At 58.4% G+C, this 17661-nt stretch overlaps 7 protein-coding genes across 7 annotated transcripts in view; 3 read left to right on the top strand and 4 right to left on the bottom strand.

Annotated features, from left to right (window-relative positions):
* Nucleotides 1-235: 235 nt before the first annotated feature.
* QBC33DRAFT_611163 (uncharacterized protein) lies at nt 236-3022 on the bottom strand (the record flags this gene model as incomplete). The annotated part of the gene is made up of 6 exons (XM_060432439.1): nt 2489-3022; nt 2129-2401; nt 1805-2039; nt 1484-1678; nt 1227-1418; nt 236-1167 (listed from the first exon to the last, which is right to left on the bottom strand). The coding sequence occupies exons 1-6, from the start codon at nt 2774-2776 to the stop codon at nt 236-238; spliced, it is 2115 nt and encodes a 704-aa protein (XP_060283771.1). The 5' UTR covers nt 2777-3022.
* Nucleotides 3023-3244: 222 nt separating this feature from the next.
* Nucleotides 3245-4388, top strand: QBC33DRAFT_538628 (uncharacterized protein; the record flags this gene model as incomplete). The annotated part of the gene is made up of 3 exons (XM_060427910.1): nt 3245-3954; nt 4020-4127; nt 4218-4388. Exons 1-3 carry the CDS (start codon nt 3412-3414, stop codon nt 4383-4385), a joined length of 819 nt encoding a protein of 272 aa, XP_060283770.1. The 5' UTR covers nt 3245-3411.
* On the bottom strand, nt 4218-6071 carry QBC33DRAFT_587028 (uncharacterized protein; the record flags this gene model as incomplete). Its single annotated transcript, XM_060431503.1, has 5 exons — nt 4218-5152; nt 5224-5345; nt 5426-5549; nt 5617-5707; nt 5752-6071. 5 exons carry the CDS (start codon nt 6069-6071, stop codon nt 4418-4420), a joined length of 1392 nt encoding a protein of 463 aa, XP_060283769.1. The 3' UTR covers nt 4218-4417.
* A 192-nt stretch (nt 6072-6263) lies between these two features.
* QBC33DRAFT_587026 (uncharacterized protein) lies at nt 6264-7649 on the top strand. The gene has a single exon (XM_060431502.1). The coding sequence runs from the start codon at nt 6456-6458 to the stop codon at nt 7278-7280; it is 825 nt and encodes a 274-aa protein (XP_060283768.1). The 5' UTR covers nt 6264-6455; the 3' UTR covers nt 7281-7649.
* QBC33DRAFT_619652 (putative histidinol dehydrogenase protein) lies at nt 7505-9067 on the top strand (the record flags this gene model as incomplete). The annotated part of the gene is made up of 3 exons (XM_060432745.1): nt 7505-7970; nt 8047-8746; nt 8825-9067. Exons 1-3 carry the CDS (start codon nt 7606-7608, stop codon nt 9065-9067), a joined length of 1308 nt encoding a protein of 435 aa, XP_060283767.1. The 5' UTR covers nt 7505-7605.
* QBC33DRAFT_71048 (uncharacterized protein) lies at nt 9047-9992 on the bottom strand. The gene is made up of 2 exons (XM_060433009.1): nt 9171-9992; nt 9047-9102 (listed from the first exon to the last, which is right to left on the bottom strand). Exon 1 carries the CDS (start codon nt 9892-9894, stop codon nt 9376-9378), a length of 519 nt encoding a protein of 172 aa, XP_060283766.1. The 5' UTR covers nt 9895-9992; the 3' UTR covers nt 9047-9102; nt 9171-9375.
* Nucleotides 9993-10202: 210 nt separating this feature from the next.
* QBC33DRAFT_569878 (putative polyketide synthase) overlaps nt 10203-17661 on the bottom strand; it is a 9247-nt gene continuing 1788 nt past the window's right edge. The window contains exons 4-15 of the mRNA XM_060430549.1: nt 17411-17523; nt 16789-17341; nt 16262-16711; nt 14012-16167; nt 13837-13933; nt 13729-13754; nt 12779-13663; nt 12392-12676; nt 12227-12301; nt 11815-12155; nt 11231-11711; nt 10203-11150 (exon numbers count right to left, since the gene is read on the bottom strand). Of these exons, the coding sequence (XP_060283765.1) occupies nt 10272-11150; nt 11231-11711; nt 11815-12155; nt 12227-12301; nt 12392-12676; nt 12779-13663; nt 13729-13754; nt 13837-13933; nt 14012-16167; nt 16262-16711; nt 16789-17341; nt 17411-17523 (6341 nt within the window). The 3' untranslated portion in view covers nt 10203-10271. The remainder of the gene's footprint in view (nt 11151-11230; nt 11712-11814; nt 12156-12226; nt 12302-12391; nt 12677-12778; nt 13664-13728; nt 13755-13836; nt 13934-14011; nt 16168-16261; nt 16712-16788; nt 17342-17410; nt 17524-17661) is intronic.

Raw genomic sequence — 17661 nt, 5'->3', positions numbered from 1 at the left:
ACGCCCCCCCCCCCCCCCCCCCCCCCCCCCCCCCCCCCCCCCCCCCCCCCCCCCCCCCCCCCCCCCCCCCCCCCCCCCCCCCCCCCCCCCCCACCCCCCCCCCCCCCCCCCCCCCCCCCCCCCCCCCCCCCCCCCCCCCACACCCCCCCCCCCCCCCCCCCCCCCCCCCCCCCCCCCCCCCCCCCTCTTCGACCCAGAAGAACAGAAGAGATGAGAAGGACAGAAATCAGCATGGTCAATCCATCCTTCTCGCACTCGAAACATCCGGGACACCCACCCCTTCAACTACCTTCCCGCTGATAACCTCGTAGACAGGGATCTCGGCCAGTCTTGATATGACGTGGTGCAGCGTTGGGAGTGCCTCCCAGTCGAGAGGATCAAACGACACGGTTCCTTTCCGGGCCTGGTACACCTTCTCGACCCTACTAGGAACGACCTTTGACTCCTCGGCGTGCGGGACAAACGTCGCGTGCTGCACATCCGCCTTGCCACGCTCTCCCACGCTGGGGATGTACTTGTACGCAAAGATCCCCTCGTCGTCTTCACCTCCGATGGTCCCCTTATCTTCGCCCGGATCCACTTCAGTCAAGCCCTCCAGGACCAGGGAGCCGAAGTTGGCTCCTTGCCAACCCGTCTGTATCCTGTAGCTCTTCTCGCGACGCCACACGTCGATGGAGCAGTAGAGCTTCGGCATCCCCAGCTCCTCTCGCCCGCTGACGATGGGATCTGTCAGACTCTCGAACAACACGGGCAAGAAGGTGCCGTCAACCGTGTCCCCGTTGTCCTTGACGTACTGCACGCCGTGGATGTAGAGGCCCAAGTGGCGGTACCCGGAGCCACCAAGCCACTCCATCTTGTTCAGCGTGGTCTGCGAGAAGCTGGCGTATGCGACCGTGCCGGGGGTCTTGAAGCGGAACGATGGTGAGGGGAAGAGATTCTGCAGGAGAGTACGAGATGTCTTGAACTTGATCGAGGCGGTGGTGAAGGTTGAGTGAGTCGCCGTTCTTGGCTTGCCGTCAAAGGTCTGACGTGGGCCGGGGAAGGGGCCGAACGAAACAGGCATTCTCCAGTAGAGATGTGGTTTCCGGGCCCAGCCCCATTTGCGGAATAGATTCGTGGAATTGTCCCATTCATCGTGCCCAAAATTGTAATTGGTGTACTCCATCACTGCGAAGCCCGCCCGGTCAGCGTTCTGGTATAGAGACGGGGAGTGTTTGTCTGCTTACTGTCCAGTTTCTTCTCCCCGAGGTCACGCCCAGCCAGTCGTGAGTACTCCTGCACCCGGTTGGCGCGCTGCATGCGGATATTCTCATACAGCCGCAGCCGTTCGGGAACATCTTCCGCCGTGGTGCCTCGTTGCAGGACAGCAGCTAGAGAGGCCGCATCTTCCATTGCGCAGCCAGCCCCCTGTCCCTGATCTGTGGATTTATTAATTAGCCATCAGAAGTGAGCCAGTACATGCTCTTCGTTTCTGAGTACTTACGGGGAAGGAATGGATGAGCGGCATCCCCAAGAAGTGCCAGGCGACCCTCGACCCAGGTTGGGAGAACATCCATGTCCAAGAGCTCCCAGACCTTGAGCGTCTCTGCTTCCGCCTTATTTAGGAGTGCCAGGAGCGAGGCATCGAAGTTTTTGTACACCTCAAGCAGTTTGATCTTGTTCGCCGTGGTATTCCATTCTAGTGGTGGTCAGTCTCTCGTTCACTTCCGCTCTTCCCAATGACCCTCGAGCACTGGGGCATTGCTCGAGCAATTGCCTATTAGGTATCATCAGGGGCACTCACCGCTTGCTCCGTCCGTCTCACTCTCCTCTTTGGGGTGGACGCATACAAAGTTGAGTTGTCTGTTCGAGTCGCATGGGTACATAATCACACGCCTATCCTGGCCGTACCAGATGATCAGCTGGCCGTTTCTCGATGCGAACTGTGCCGTCAACGGGTCATTCATCGCAACTTCGCGGGGAACGAGGAACCGAAATGCGCTCTTGCCGGACGCTTTGGTGGTGATATCGCCCCCGGGAACCTTAGGACGAGCTGTAGACTAGACAGCAGCGGGCGTCTCGTCAGCATACAGCATCCAAATAATCAGGACTGATGGCACGATTAACAATAGTGAGGACGTAGACTAACATGCACCCCGTCGGCGCCGATTAGGACATCGCCATGCACACGCTCCCCGCTCTCTAGAGTAGCGGTGGCACTGGCAGCGTCAATATCAGCAACACGGCTGCTGGTTCTTAGAACAACGGGCACTCCATCTCCATCAGGAGAAGTAGCGTGCCGCTTGAGCTCCTCGTGCAGATGTACGCGATGGACCAAGTGCCAAGGATGCTGCCAAAGTTTGTTGGGCTCTGCTAGGTCAACATCTCGCAGCAGCTTGTTTTCTGCGTCATATTCGGTGACCTTGTCGTTGTACAAAATGGGATATCAGCAGTCGCGCACGATTGTCTGAGTTGCACACAGGTCTGGGGGAGAATTGTTGCAACTCACATGTTCCATCAAGTTGGCATTCACCCTCTCGGCAAATATACCAATCCGTCTCAGCAACCCGTTCGAGTTCGGGGCTAGATGCATGGCCGCTCCGACTTCGTTTGCAAAGCGAGACTGCTCCAGCACCGTCACCCTGTGGCCCTGGTACCGGAGATAGATGGCGGCGGTCAGCCCACCAATTCCGGCGCCAATAATGACAATATCGAGGCCATGAGAGACGGTCTTGCCATTGCCGTTAGCGGTCGTGGGTAGTCCGTTTGTGGCTGAAGGATGCGTTGAAGACGCCATGGCGTGTTTGCTCAAAGGCTGAAAAATGTAACCGGGGAATGAGGAACAAGCCAAACAGAGAACAAGCCTACTATAGGGTCGTGAGAAGAAAACAAAAAGGAAAGGGAGAGTGTCTTTGGCTTCTGCTGCCTTCACTGAGCCGAGTCGAATCCGAGAAAGTCGCCCATTTAGGCCGACGGTCACTATTTCCAATGTGGCCCCCTCATTTGGAGCGCTCTCCACGTCCGATTTGGGGGTCGGGACATTAGTTTGGGGCGCTGCTGCGAAGCCTGTGTGGTGCTCCCACATTAGCCGACCACCGGGGCGCATCCGAATGTGGAGGTCTCCGCCAGCCGGGATGCGGGGCGGGATGCGGGGCGGGATGTGGGCGGGATGTGGGCGAGATGTGGGCGGGGTCAGGGGTGATCCCCTATCAAGCATGATTCAAGCGAGATTTGGAGAAAAATTTGGAGCAAATCCCGGAACATGTGATAGACCCATTCTCCAACACCCCCCTGTAACCCTGTATTCCCATGGTGAGTGTTGACAGGGGCTTTGGCGGGCGGACTCTTTGAGAAGATGGCCTCAAGCTAAGATCTGGGCATGATTCCTTCTTCGCTTCGTCGCCCATCGCGTTTCGTACCAAGAAATCAACAATGGGAACCTCTCCCGAGCCATCTGCCCGTAAGGTCGCCCTGGTAACGGCTGCCAGCACCGGCCTGGGTGCGGCAATTGCCCGCGTGCTTGCGTTCGAGATGGGGATGAGCGTCACGATAAACTACTCCAATAACGTGGAAAGGGCAGCCGCATTTGTACAGGAACTCAGAGATACCTGGGAATCCAGCCACGCCGCGGGCACGACACTACCGCCGCCGGTCTTCCAAGCCATCCAGGCCAACCTCTGCAACCGATCCGAGGTTATCCGGCTCGTTGAGGAAGCAACGGCGGCAGCGGGAGGGCGTCTTGATGTTGTCGTCTCCAACGTTGGTTGGACTCGTATGCGAGACTTCTCTGACTTGGAAGATGGAGTAGACGAAGAAGACTGGGATCGATGTTTTGGTGCCAATGTCAAGGCACACCTGTGGCTCTTCCACGCCGCGCGGAGATGGCTGGAGGAGAGCAACGCGCGCGAGGAGGGATCTGCTGTATTCGTGAGCACGGCAAGCATTGCAGGCTGCAAGCCGAGCGGAAGCAGTCTGGTATGTGATAGCACAGTGGCTGGCCGATCCCCTCTGGCGTGATAACGTTTTCTGATCATTCCTAGTCATATGCCGTCACAAAGGCAGCACAGATCCACCTCATCAAATCCCTAGCTGTGATAGCCGCCCCGTCAATACGGGTGAACTGCGTCTCGCCAGGTGTTCTATTGACTGTATGTGTCTCCTATTTTCACATGCTTGTCTCTCATCTGGCACTGCTGTCCGATGCAGAATAGTCAAGTACTGACTTCCACAATCCGCAGGACTGGGGACTCTCCTTCCCCCTAGCACGGCTTGAGGCGGTCAAGGCGGCGAACAAGCTGAAACGGTTTGCCACAGTTGAGGACGTTGCGGAACAGGTGAAGACATTTGTGGCGTCCAAGACCGTAACTGGACAGAATTCTATAATCGACGGTGGCTTTAGTCTCTAACTAGATAGCTTTCGATATGCCATTGCATACAATCAGTTTACCTGTAGAGGATCCCTTACTTCCCACTCGTGCACATTCTCCAGACTCTCAGTGCCACTCATGTCTCCAGCATTCAAGTATCCCGCGACCATGCCGCGAGGGTCCCACTTCTTCCTGATGTCCATAAGCCTACGGCCTTGCTTCTCGCCCCAAAACCTGGTTCTGCGGACCTGGAAATCAGCGTCTCCTAGGTAAGCACCTTCGGAGTGCTTCTCTGCTTCCTTGAAGATGCCTCGAACCCAAGACTGGCATCTGGCATCGTCAGATTCATCCTCCCAGATGGCATAGACGGCGAAGTAATGGTCTGTTTGCATGGAGAGGGCCATGTCCTTCATGGTCCCGTCCTCGGAGCTCCGGCGCGAACCCGGAGCCATCGAATACCAAAGAGAAAAGGTCTTTTTAGACGGCAGCGACGTGAAGGCGCCCTCGAGAACCGAAACGATATCGGCATCATTTGCGATGTAGCAGTTGTCTACACAGTATCTGTGCCCCTCAGGATATGCCGATTGCTGGTCGTGATATTCCTGTGCTACCGAGGTCTCCTTCAGAAACCAGGAGTGTATATAGCCCGGAGGTGCACAGTCTTGCGCCGGTTGCAAGGCGGTCCGCGCCTCATCCTCGTTATTCTTGAATGTGACGAAGAGGACCGTGACATGTACATCGGAGAGCCCGGGCGGATAATTGGCAACGGCAACAATCTCCGTACCATCGTCGAAGTTTGAAGTGATCTACCAAGGTGGGAGGTCAGCAAGGCGCCTGACAGGTGACGAAGCACCGCGGGCGATGGTGTGGTGCTTACCCGTGTCACCCATTCCAGAGCTTTGCGTGCGTCTTTTTTCTCGTACGTGTAAGCGGCGGAACGGGCGTGGCTAAACGCAGGCATCGTCTGCAGGTGAAACCGGGTCACAATGGCGGGAAATCCTTCAGGTGAGAGTATGGTCGCGTTAGCAGCCTGCGTCATCCAAACTTCGGTGGCCTCTTTCCAGATTCATCTCACTTACCAGGTCCAGCACCGCGAGCTGCCCAAAGCAGCTCACTGTTCTCCGTCTCGTTACTGTGAAGCTGCCTACCATCTGCTGTCACGACGTCGACAGCCAGTAGCCGCTCACACGCAAACCCCCAGTTCTGCGGCCGGTCAATACATGGTAATGCAAGTCGGATAGGTTAGGAGACAACAGGATGCCTTACTGACCATGCAATTCCAACCCATGCCGCCTTGGAGAATAAACCCTCCCAGTCCAACATCCGGATAGTGGCCGCCGGGGAACATGCGGCCCCAGGCACTTAAACGCTCGTTGGCCGTCCTTCCAGTAGTACTGGGGGATACCTTAAGACACCGGTATCCTCATCCAGAGAAAATTCGTGATAGTTTCCCAGGTCGATCAGGATAGCCCCTTCTCGGACTCTCCATGCGGCCCAGTTATGGCCTCCGGACCGGACCGACACGCGGCAGCCCAGCTTGTTGGCCAGCCGGACGGCCTCGACGATGTGGACCTCATTGACAGCTTCGACAACCGCGAGGGGATTGCGTGACGGTCGGCGATGGTTGAAGACACGCCCGATTCGGGCAGTTTCGTACTCGGCACTACCCTGCCAGACGATGGGAAGGATGGGGGAGATCAGGGCGTGCAAACGTGTGGTTGCCATTATTGCTTGCCATAGCGTCGATACAGGTGATGCTCGGAGCGTAGCAGCCAATTGGAATGTTTAACCTGCCAGCCGGAGAGCTTTTGAGTTTTCCGATCAGATGCTATGTAATACTGCCGCACTGAATTCGATGCGGTAGACATTTCCCCCCTTCCCGAAGAGGAGAAAGCCCCTGGACATTGGGAAACCCGTGCCAAGTCCACCCCCGCCGCGCACCACGGTGGCCGCTCCTTGTAGGAACCTCCTTCCAAATCCCGGGGTATAATTAACTCCATGCCATTGGGACAAATGTTTCTTAAGACGAATAAATATTTGCGTGTCCACCCCTCGGAAAGCCATCGAACCAACACGGAGAATCCAATTTAACCCCGGTAATACTTTGCCATGTCCACTCCAATATCGGTCCTCCCGGAGTCTGCCGGGGCGGCCGCCATCTCAGCATCGTCCACGCCGCAGACATTGGCAGGAAAGGTGGCGGTTGTATCCGGGAGTAGCAGCGGCATCGGCCTCGCCATCGGCAAGGAGCTCGCCTCACGCGGCGCCCACATCGTGCTCAACTACCCCTTCCCCTCGCTCTCTGCAGCGGCCACGGCAGCGGCAGCCGAGCTACCGACAAAATCCACGGCCGTGTGCGCGGATCTGAGCACTGTCGAAGGCCCAAAGACACTGATTGCAGCGGCAGTCGAGGAATTCGGCCGGATAGACATCCTGGTGAACAATGCGGCCCTCGCCATCAACCTACCGTTCGAGGAGCAGACGATGGAGCACTGGGACTCGCTGGTGAACCTGAACGGCCGCGGGACGTTCCTGCTGACCCAGCAGACGCTCCCGCACCTCACGCGGGGCAGCGGGCGCATCGTCAACATCTGCTCCGTGAGCGCGCGCGGCCCGCCCGCGCTGCAGACAATCTACGCCGGGACGAAGGGCATGGTGGACTCGTTCACGCGGGTGTGGGCGAGGGAGCTGCCGCCCAAGTACGGCTGCACCGTGAATGCGGTGTCGCCGGGCCCGACCGCCACCGAGGGGTTCTTGGGTGCGGGCGAGGAGGCGATGAAGGTTCTGCAGCCGGCCATTGACGCCACGCCGGCGGCGAGACGGATGGGGAGGCCCGACGAAGTTGCGTATGCGGTGGCGTTTCTGTGCGAGGAGCGGTCCCGTTGGGTAAACGGAGAGCACTTGTTCGTTAACGGGGGATTGTTTGTCGACTGAATGGGGTGGGGCTCCTACTGTAGGTGGGTAGCTCGTTTTCCGCCCACATCATCCGATCGGGCAGGAGGGGGGGCGGGCCTCCCATGTAGTGTCATTCTCGGGGGTAATCGGAATTGAGCTCTGGGCTAATTATTGCCGAGCTGGTGGAAACAAGAGCCGTCCGTGGAGAAGATGAGGAGAAGGTGGGGGGAAGCTCGCGATGTCTAATTAGCATACAACTGAGACTGGTACATACATTACAATTAAACCTTGCACCTGAACGGGGAATAGTTAATAATCAGTCGCTCCAATAGTAACCATCTGCTATTACTGTAGCATCAATATCATGTCGCCCACCTACCTCAAGAAAGCCACCGGCGCAGCCAAGCCAACCAACGGCTCGCCGGCTGACGTGCCGAGCATCGTGAAGGAGGTGATTGATAGTATCCGCCTCGAGGGAGATGCGGCTGTCCGCCGTTACAGCGAAAAATTCGACCGATGGTCGCCCGGGTCGTTCAAGCTGTCAAAGCTGGAGGTTGAGCATGCCATCTCTCAAGTCCCGGCGCAGACTATCGAGGACATCAAGACGGTTCAGGCCAACGTGAGGGCCTTCGCGGTCGCGCAGAGAGAGTCGCTGAAGGATTTCGAGGTCGAAATGACACCGGGTGTGTTCCTGGGGCAAAAGAACAACCCCATCAACTCCGTCGGAGCGTAAGAGAGAGACCTCTTCCATACTTTTCCACGTGTTCACCGATCTCATGCTGAATTCCTTTGCTTCCACGCGCAGATATATTCCCGGAGGACGCTACCCCCTTCTCGCTTCCGCGCATATGACCATTCTAACCGCCAAGGTTGCTGGCGTGAAGCACGTAATTGCCTGCACGCCACCGGCGGGCGGGAAGATCCCGAACGCAACAGTGGCCGCCATGCACCTGGCTGGCGCCGATGAGATCTTCGTTCTAGGCGGCGTCCAGGCCGTCGCAGCGATGGCCGTCGGCACGGCGACGGTTCCAAAGGTCGACTTCATCGCCGGGCCCGGTAACGCCTTCGTCGCCGAGGCGAAACGGCAGCTGTTTGGAGAGATCGGCATTGATCTCTTTGCTGGGCCTACCGAAGTCTTGATTGTTGCCGACGAGACCGCGGACCCGTTCATGATAGCCACGGATTTGCTATCACAGGCTGAGCATGGACCGGATAGTCCTGCCGTGCTGATCACCACGTCTGTGGAGGTGGGAAAGCGGACCATCGATCTCTGCGATCAGCTGCTCGAGGGCCTTGTCACTGCCCCCATTGCAAGTGTCTCGTGGCGAGACTTTGGCGAGGTCGTGCTGGCGGAGTCTTTGGACGAAGCGTATGAGATTGCGGACGAATATGCGTATGAGCATGTCCAAGTCCTCACGGAGAAGCCCAGGGAAGCACTCGACAAGATGCAGAATTACGGTGCTTTATTCCTGGGACCCATGACCTGCGTTTCCTACGGCGACAAGGTGAGTTCAGAACTTGGCTTGGGGGTTGCGCAGGGAACTTCCTGGTATGAGAAATTTTGCTGACTGACTTTACTCAAGTGTATCGGAACGAACCACGTGCTGCCAACGAGAGGTGCTTCACGGTATACGGGCGGGCTCTGGGTGGGCAAGTTCCTTCGGACGGTGACCTACCAAGAGGTTCGCTCAGCGGAAGAGAGCGGCAAGCTGGGGCGCCTTTGCGGGCGTGCCGCCAGGGTAGAGTTGTTCGAAGGTCATGCCAGGTCCGGTGACTTGCGAGCGAGCATGTACCTAAAGGATCAGTTCGATTGGATTAAGCGGTAGGCAGTTAGAGTACCAGCCAAGCATTAGAGGGTAGTCTAGACCGCCATAAATTAGGGCATTGTTGTGAAATCAGTGCTTAAGTTTGGGCGAGGGTAGTCATTACATGGACCCCGAGAAACGATTACAGCCTCGTTGGGAGCCTTTTGCTTCAGCCGCGACCAGACCGTCCTCATCGGAATGCTGACGGGCTTGATTAGGACGGGCTGGCGATATCCCCAAGCCCCCGATGCCGAGAATGCCCCCCATGTTCAGCCAATTTGTTCAGAACCTTCTCCGCCATCTTCATGGCAAATTTCCCTTCGAACCAATTATTTCAAACCCTGGTTCAACTTCCCCGAAGCCTGCCAAAGCAGGTAAAGGCAGCTGCAATTGCCTATCCACCAGGTAATGCCCCTGATCTGGCTCCACAGGGGGTGATCGATCAAGACGTAGACAAACCCGTACGCGACCCGCGCGACCGTATACGCAAGCCCGGCGCGATTGACGTACTTCCGGTCGACGCCCGCAAAAGTCGCAAAGCTGATGGCTCCGAGGAAGAAGGCGTAGTTCTCGACGGCGTTGGCGTGCGCGGACTCGTTGCGCTGGAGCATGTCCAGCTGCTTCTGCGTGATCTTGCCCGATCTTACCGCCTCGTCGCCGTACTTGGCGAGGTCGTATCGGGGCGATTCGTTGTGGTCGATGCCGTACCATTGTTTCAGCGTCCGCGAGGAAAGAACGCCGTACGCGAAGATGAAGTGGAAGCAGAGAAAGGCCGGTGCGTGGTTGGGGATGTTGTTCGAGGCTGCAGAAGCGGCGCGAAGGCCGAGTGCGGTTCCGAGAGACGCCATGGTGGGCTAAGGCAGGTACACTTTTGCCGAACCAAATGAGGACTGAACGAAGGTTGGCGGGGACGTGGAGAAGGAGGATGGGGGACACCTATTTATGCCTCATAAGGTTAGGTAGGTGCTGGAGGACAGGGGGCGGGATGCGAGGAGTGTGTCGCTCCCATTGGTCAACATCCCTGCTTTTCCCGATCCTTCATAAGACCAACAGCCAACACGCATGCAGGGGCTTATCGGTCATATGCACAGGCGCCCCAGGACCAAGGTCCACATCGTCGTACGACATTAGGCATAAACCATGAGAGAATGCACGTTTAAATCGAGTGAAGTAGCAAAAATACTATTATATACTAACTAAGGAAATATGAGAATGACCAGGTTGTCTAAGAACTGGCGCGATCCGCCATGGCTTGTCTAACCTCGTCCCCCAAGCGCAACAGAGACGGGCTCTGGACTATGGTAATCGTGGGCGTCTCCACGCCGACCTGCTGGCGGATCCAGTTCCGCACCTCCATGGCGACCAGCGAATCTATGCCGACACTCTCGAGCGGCATGTCCATGGGGATGCTGTCCTCGTCCCTGATCAGGAAGTTGGCCAGGGCCGACGCGATCGCCTTCGCGATGGTCGCCGTCCTGCCCTCCTCGGATACCTCGGATGCGAGTTGCGCCTTCAGGCTGGCCTTCTCCGAGGTCGTAGCAGTCGACGTTTCGTCGCCCGACTGGTCGTGGTTGTAGTAGATGCTCATGCGCGCGTCGTGTCGCCAGCTAGCCCGGTTGAGGGGCGAGGAGATGGGAACGGTGGTGACAAGCCCGAGCAGGATCTGGCTCAGGTTCTCGTACGCCACTACTTGGTTGCGCGGCCGCCGCGCAGGAGAAGAGGAGGGTTTGGACCTCTCCTTGGCTAGGAGCAAGGTGTCGAGAAGTTCCTGCTCCCGCACCGGGCGCATGACCGTCTTCTCGAGGCGCTCGAGCAGACGGGTGTCGCGGGCCACGAAGCCCACGTCGGCCATGACGCCGACGTCGATGACGGACGCGGCGAGCCCGTTTCGGTGCCGGTATTGTACAAAGGCGTCGAGGAAGGTATTGCCGGCCGCGTAGTTGGCCTGGCCGTTGTGTCCGCCAAAGCCGGCGTATGACGAAAACAAGATAAAGAAATCTAGGTCGGATGACAAGCTGGCGTTGTGCAGGTTCCATGTGCCATTCACCTTGGGCTCTACGGCCGCTGTCCAATCCGAAAAGGTCATCTCGCCGAGTCCAACATCCTGGGGCGGGCGAAATCTGGTCAGTTCTCCTTTTTGAACTTTCTTTTTCCACGTCAGCGTGCATGTTATGGGAGACGCACCTTCAATACCATGGATAGGTTGAGGACTCCGGCGAGGGGCTTAGCAGCGCCATCGACGGCCCGCTGCACGTCGCTCGGATTGCTAACGCTGCCGGCAACCACTTGGACCCAGCAGCCCTGTGAACGCAGTTCCTCCAAGAAGTCACGCGTCTCCGGGCTGCTATCTCGCGCGGATCTCGCCAGGAAGATCAGGCTGCGTGCGCCATTCTCCACCATCCACGTGGCGATCGATCGTCCCAGGCCGCCGAGGCCGCCGGCAAGGAGATAGCTGCGATCCGGACGGAAGGCTGGCGTGGGCTTGGACACGACCGACTCCAGTTCCAGCGGATCCTCGGGCAGCGTGATGACGATCTTGCCAATATGTCGAGCGGTCTGCATGTGCCTGAATGCGTCTCGGATCTGGGCAGCGGGGAACACGCTATCGATGGGTGGGCCGCGGACTGCCTTGGTCCGGACCAACTCGACGGAGCGTTTCAGCAAGCTGTTGCGATTGTAAAAACGACGAGTTAGCATGTTTTGATCATGGTTTGGCCACTCCATTTCCCACGCGTTAAGAGAACAGGAGGGAGGAGAGAGAAGCTTACTCTGCTGCCTTGTTCTGGTGGAGTTGGGAGAGGAGGCGGAGTTCCAAGCCGATGAAGGTGCGGTTCTGTTCGAAAGGCTCCATCGTCAACTTTGCTCGCCGCAGGAAGTCTCGCTTCCCGATCTCGACCATGGTGCCGAACTCGGCGACGCACATCCACGAGGCGTGGAGGAGATCGCCAGACAGCGAGTTAAGCACCAGATCGACTCCGCGATTGTCGGTCGCACCCATGACGTCGGCCAGGAATGACGCGTCCCGGGAGTGGAAAATGCGGGTGCGCTCGATGCCGTAGCTCTCCACGAGGTACTGGACCTTGGCCTCACTTCCCACTGTGCAATAGATCTGCCACGAACCGTCAGTTTCTGCATATCTGCTAGAAATTTGAGCGGGGGGCCGGGGTTGGGGACTCTTACATCTGCACCTATCATCTGCGATATCTGAATGGCGGCCAGGCCGACACCACCACATGCAGAGTGGATAAGGATTGACTATGCATCAAGGATTTCGTCAGCTGTCGAGTAAAAGAGAAGAGGGAGATAGGGACAAGGCAGGCTATCCGCCGCGCAAAGGATGCGTACCTGTCCTCTTTGGAGATTCGCCTTGTCGACCAGCGCCATGAGTGCAGTGGCGTAGACACCGGGCAGCGCCGCGGCCTGCTCGAAACTCATCGTTTCGTCTATCTTGATGCACAACGCTGCCTGCATCGTCAAGTAGGTCGAGAAACAACTGCTCCCCATATACAAGACACGATCACCCACCGAGAGGCGTTGGACTCCGGGGCCTACCGCCCGAACGATGCCGCTTCCCTCGAAGCCCATCTCCGCCGGGCTGTGGTTGAGAATGCCGAGGGCAATCATGACGTCCTAACATAACGTGGTAAGGGTCAGTACATACCTCGGTACCTACGTGGATACCAGATAGAAAGGACAGGCAAATCACAGAGCGCTTAAGGAAATATTACGAACCCGGAAGTTCAGACCGGCCGCCTTTGGCTGGATGAGCACCTCGCCATCCCCAGGGGTCTGAATCTTGGCTTCCTTCCAGCACATGGTGTGGAGCAGGCCTGGCGTGTTCACATCGATATGCTTTCGGGTGGTGGCGCCGCCCTCCTCGATTCCTGGGACGACTTGCTGCGCGAACGAGTCGGACGTGGTCTGCCAGTGGAGCCGGGGGACCAGGATCTCGCCGTTGGAGATGGCAAACTCGTAGTCGGGACTCGTGTGCTGGGGGTCGACGTGCGGAGAGTTGGCCCTGAGCAGGATCTTGGCGACGGCCTCGCTCGCGGTGGACGGGGGCGTGGCGCTGTCGATCTCGACGGTGAACAGCTTGATGGACAAGTCGTTGCGAGCCGTTCTGGCGAGGCCCAGGATCATGGCGGCTCTGGGGTCCTCGCAGTCTACCTGCGAGGCCCGGGTCGCCCAGAGCATGTTCGCCTTGAGCGACTTCAGGGACCCGATCAAGCTGGCGAAAGTGTTCTCCGTCATGCCGTGGATCAGGGGTTCCTCCTGGAGATCCAAAAGCGAGATGATATCGTGGGCGGGCAAATCCTGGCCTAGCCGGCAGGTGTCAACGGCGATGTCCAATGCCTCGAGAGCCTGCCGCATGTCGGCAACGTAGGGCCCATCGGGAGTGTGGCACAACAGCGTCACCCTTGCCGGTTTGGTCTCTCTGCTCTGGCGTGAAGCTATGATTCCTGCGCTGGTATGGTATGGGACGGCATAATCGAGAACCACGGCTTCGGGCTTCTCGAATCCTGCCGCCACGAGTTCCTTCGTCCAGCGTTCTGGCGAGATCCACGGCTGCTCCGCCCGATTGTCCTCAGCACCGAGCCACCAGCCCGGCAGGAAGCCCTTTAGGGATTCTCAGTCAGCTCTCTAGTTATCCTTTTGGGTGCTAATCGGGGGTCTAAACATACCATGACGTAGTTCACAAACATTGTTTCTGCACAAATCGGGGTCAGAATTTTCGGATTCCCGTGTGAAAAAAGAAGGCTAGGGGTTAAATGGTAGAGATGACGACTTACCGGGGCAAAGCTCCGAGAGGAAGATTCGTCCTCCCGGGCTGAGCAAGGTGTGCAGGTGGCTAAGGGTAACTGGTAGAGAGGGGGTAGCGTGGATAACCTAGACGAAAGCGAAGTGTGAGTTTGGCTGGATGGATGGGAGAGGCAAGCATGCATCATCTTAAGGAGCATAACTTACGTTGGCGCCGATAATCAAGTCAAAGCTGCCGGGCTGGAACCCCTGTTCCAGGGGTTCCTTGCTGATGTCGAGCACTGCGTACTCGATGTTCTGGGCGTCGGCGAACCTTTTTTTGGCGGCCGTCATGAATCCAGACGAGATGTCGGTGTACTTGTAGCTGCTGTATAGGCGCTCCCCGTAGGATGACTGGAGCGCTTGCATGATCTTGGCCGAGGTACCGCCAGTGCCGGCACCGACCTCGAGAATTCTCAGTCGCGGGGTCGTGTTGCCAATGAGCTGGATCGCGGTGGCGTAGTCGAGGACATCTCCGGTGTTGTAGAACTCGGTGAGCACGTTGTCCTCGAGCAAGACGTGCAGCGGATGGGTCTCGCCTGCGAAGATGGAAGGGGCTGCTTTGAAGAGGCGGTGGATCGCAGTGGAGAATGCCGTGTACCGCGTGCTTGAGACCCGGACGGCTAGTTCGTCGATCCTGGCCAGTCTCTGGTCGCCGTTCAGCTCTTCCAGGTGCGCATCATTGGAGACGAAGACGTTGGCCCCCGATCGGTAGCGCTGGACAAGGGCATGCATCCACTCGAAGAACTTGCCAAGATGGCCCGGCGTCTGCTCGGCTAGCTCAAGTCGCTCTAGGTGGTCGATGGCGCACAGGATGATGAGTTCTTCCAGCAGATGCCATTCCTCCGGTTGTGTCTCCACTGGGTGCATGTACTTGCCCAGGTCCGCGAAGTCGCTGTGTGGCAGCCACTGAAGCTGCGAGATCAGCGGCTGCTCCCCCGCAGAGCCGTCGCCGCTCGTGAGAGCCGATGTGCGAAAGTCTTTGAGATGCAACACCTGCTGGCCGGCACTATGCGCCGCCAGATCTCCGACAAAGGCTCCCCGGCTCATGGTGCCGAGGAGCTGGGTCTTGACCTCCAGATCCCGTGTACAAGGGGCGACCACCATCTCCCCGATGAAAGTCGGCACCACAAGCTGGGTCATATTCTTTCCGAGCCCGCGGGCGGCGGCGACCGTGAAGACCTGGAAGCATCGGTCAATGATGGCAGGATGAAGCGAATACCGCCCAACACTATCGGCCACCTCTCTTGCTACCACCTCGGCAACGGCCTCGTTCTTGTTGGTGGATGCCGAAATGGATCTCAGTCCCCTGAACAGGCCGGTGTAGTTGAGTCCGACGCGAGTCATCACGCCATACCAGGCGTCGTGGTCAATCTTTCGCGGGAAGGGGGCAAAGGGAGTTGCCGCCGTCTGGAGCGGGACCGACTTGTCCGTCGACGCTCTCGCCTCACCGGAACAGTTTCTGACCCACTTTGTCCCGTCGAAGGAGCTGATGGTAAAGGTATACCAGGGAGAATCTTCCGACGCGTCTATGATGACGGGCTTGAGACTCGTCACCAACTCGACGGTCTTACCCGCCTCGAGCACTCGGGCCGCTGCGATGCGCACGTTCCTGAGGCTATACGTCGTTTCACCACCCTCGAGCTGCCGGAGGGCTTCGCCCACCATGGCGATGTATCCCGCACCGGGCAGCACGATCTGGCCATTGACTTCGTGTCCCTCCAGCCAGGCCACGTCTTCCAGGGCAAGCACCTTTCTCCAGCAGGGCTCGCTCGTGGTCTCGAACACCCTGCTCCCGAGGAGCTCGTGCGGCGGATGCTCGCGGAACCTCCACTCGCGCGCCACGCGTGGCTCGAACCAGTGTGTAGTGTCTTTCTGCCAGGGGTAGCGCGGGAGGTCTCGGACAAAGCTGCCCGGCGGGCACAAGACGGAGTAGTCCACGGGCACGTTGTGTTGGAACAACTTTCCGGCACAGTGGAGAAGGCTCTGCCGGGCCCCCTTGCCTCTGACGAGGGTGCCGACGTGAACGTCGTCTGGCCGGCCCATGTCCCTGAGGATCTGACCAATCGGTCCAGCGAGTGCCGGGTGCGGGCCGACTTCAACCAGGACAGTCTTTTCGGGATGGTCACGCAGCGCGGCGCGTAGCGCAGAGTTGAACAAAACTGGGCTCTCCATGTTCTCGCGCCAGTAAGCGGCTTCAAGAGCTCCATCTCCAATCCGACGCTTGCCCGTGACAGAAGAGTACATGGGTATCAGTGGATTGACGCTGTGCACGAATGGTGTGATCTGGGCTTCGTAGTCGGACCCATACTCTCGCATGTGATCTAAAACGTAACCGTTTAGCGTCATCGGGCGCTCCGATATACACGGTTTGGGGGGCAGGGGGTTAGGAAAACTTGGGGGGCATAGTTTGCTTACGGGAGTGGAAAGCCTTCTCGACGCGCAGGAGACGCGCAAACACGCCCGGCTGTTCGGCCTTTAGCGTTCCCAGCACGCGTTCCACCGCCTCCGTGTCTCCGGCCAGCGTGACGCTGCTCTGGCTGTTGTCGCACGCAATGACGACCCCAGGCACGAGAAACGGGGAAACATGTTCCCGCCCGAGGCCGATGGCAGCCATGGATCCCTTGCGGTCGGAGGAAACGTTGCTCGTGCCACGGAAGGTAGCAGCAGCCATGGCACCCTCGGCAGTGATGGCGCCGCTGGCGTACGCAGCAGCCATCTCGCCCGAGGAATGCCCCAGGACGAGGTCCGGCTTCATGCCCCAGGAGCGGAGGACGTCTACCAGCGCTATCTGCACGGCAATCGTTAGCGGGTGGCCGAACTCGGCCCGGTGGACACGACTGGCGCCCTCGACGTTAAGCAATTCGCCTGTGAATGGATGTTATTAATTAGCGCTCCGCGGCACGGACTTCTTGGGGCAATGAGGCTTTCTTTCTTTCACGTACCCTCAATGGTCCACGGCGGGGGCGTTGGCAGTGACAACAAGAACTTGTCCAGCTTCCGGACTGTGGCCCGGAACGTGGCGTTGGTGGCGATCAGCTCAGCGCCCATCTCAGGCCACTGCGCGCCTTGACCCGTGAAAACCCATGCGACGCGGGGGACGGACTGCGGTTGAACAACTTGTGTTGGCGAGGCCTGAATGTCTGAGACGTCGCTCGTCACTGCGTAGGCGCGGTGAGGCTTCTGCTCTCGCCTGTTTGCCAGGGTGTGGGCAAGGTCGTGCAGCGTAGCACTGGTGCCCTTGGTGTATTCGCGGAAGGAGTCGATTTGCGCCTCGACCGAGGCTGCAGAGTACGCCGAGAAGAGCACGAGACTCGGCTCGCCATCTCTCTTTTGAGCGACGACTCCGTTTCCATTGGCTTTTACACCATTGCCGTTGCTCAGCTCACATTCTTTCATGTGAGCGGCGACTCCGTTTCCATTGGCTTTTACACCATTTGCGGGAGCAGCGCGATGGCGATCGGCAATGCCAAACTGCCGCGGGGACTCAAGAATGACCTAGATGTGGTGGGTTAGCGAACCTTGCTCACGAATACGTCGAAATTACTTCTCTCCTTCCTCACGTACATGCGCATTGACGCCGCCGATACCGAACGAGTTCACGCTGACCCGTTCAGCACGACCCTGTGGCCATTCCTCGACCTCGGTCGGCACATGAAGCTTGCATTCGTCGAAGGGGACTGGGCATCGTGAGCTCTCTGCACTCGGCGGTATTCGTCCCGGGGGGGGGGGGGGGGGGGGCCCGCGGGCGGGGGGGGGGGGGGTTTTTGTTATTTGTGGGGCGTTTTGTTTTGTGACTGGGCAAGACACACAATAAA

The sequence above is a fragment of the Phialemonium atrogriseum genome, assembly GCF_030411735.1.
Source record: "Phialemonium atrogriseum strain 8032-3 unplaced genomic scaffold QBC33scaffold_12, whole genome shotgun sequence".
In the NCBI taxonomy this organism is placed as follows: Eukaryota; Fungi; Ascomycota; class Sordariomycetes; order Cephalothecales; family Cephalothecaceae; genus Phialemonium; species Phialemonium atrogriseum.
Note: the sequence above shows the minus strand (reverse complement) of the source record. Positions and strands in the feature narration are given on the sequence as shown.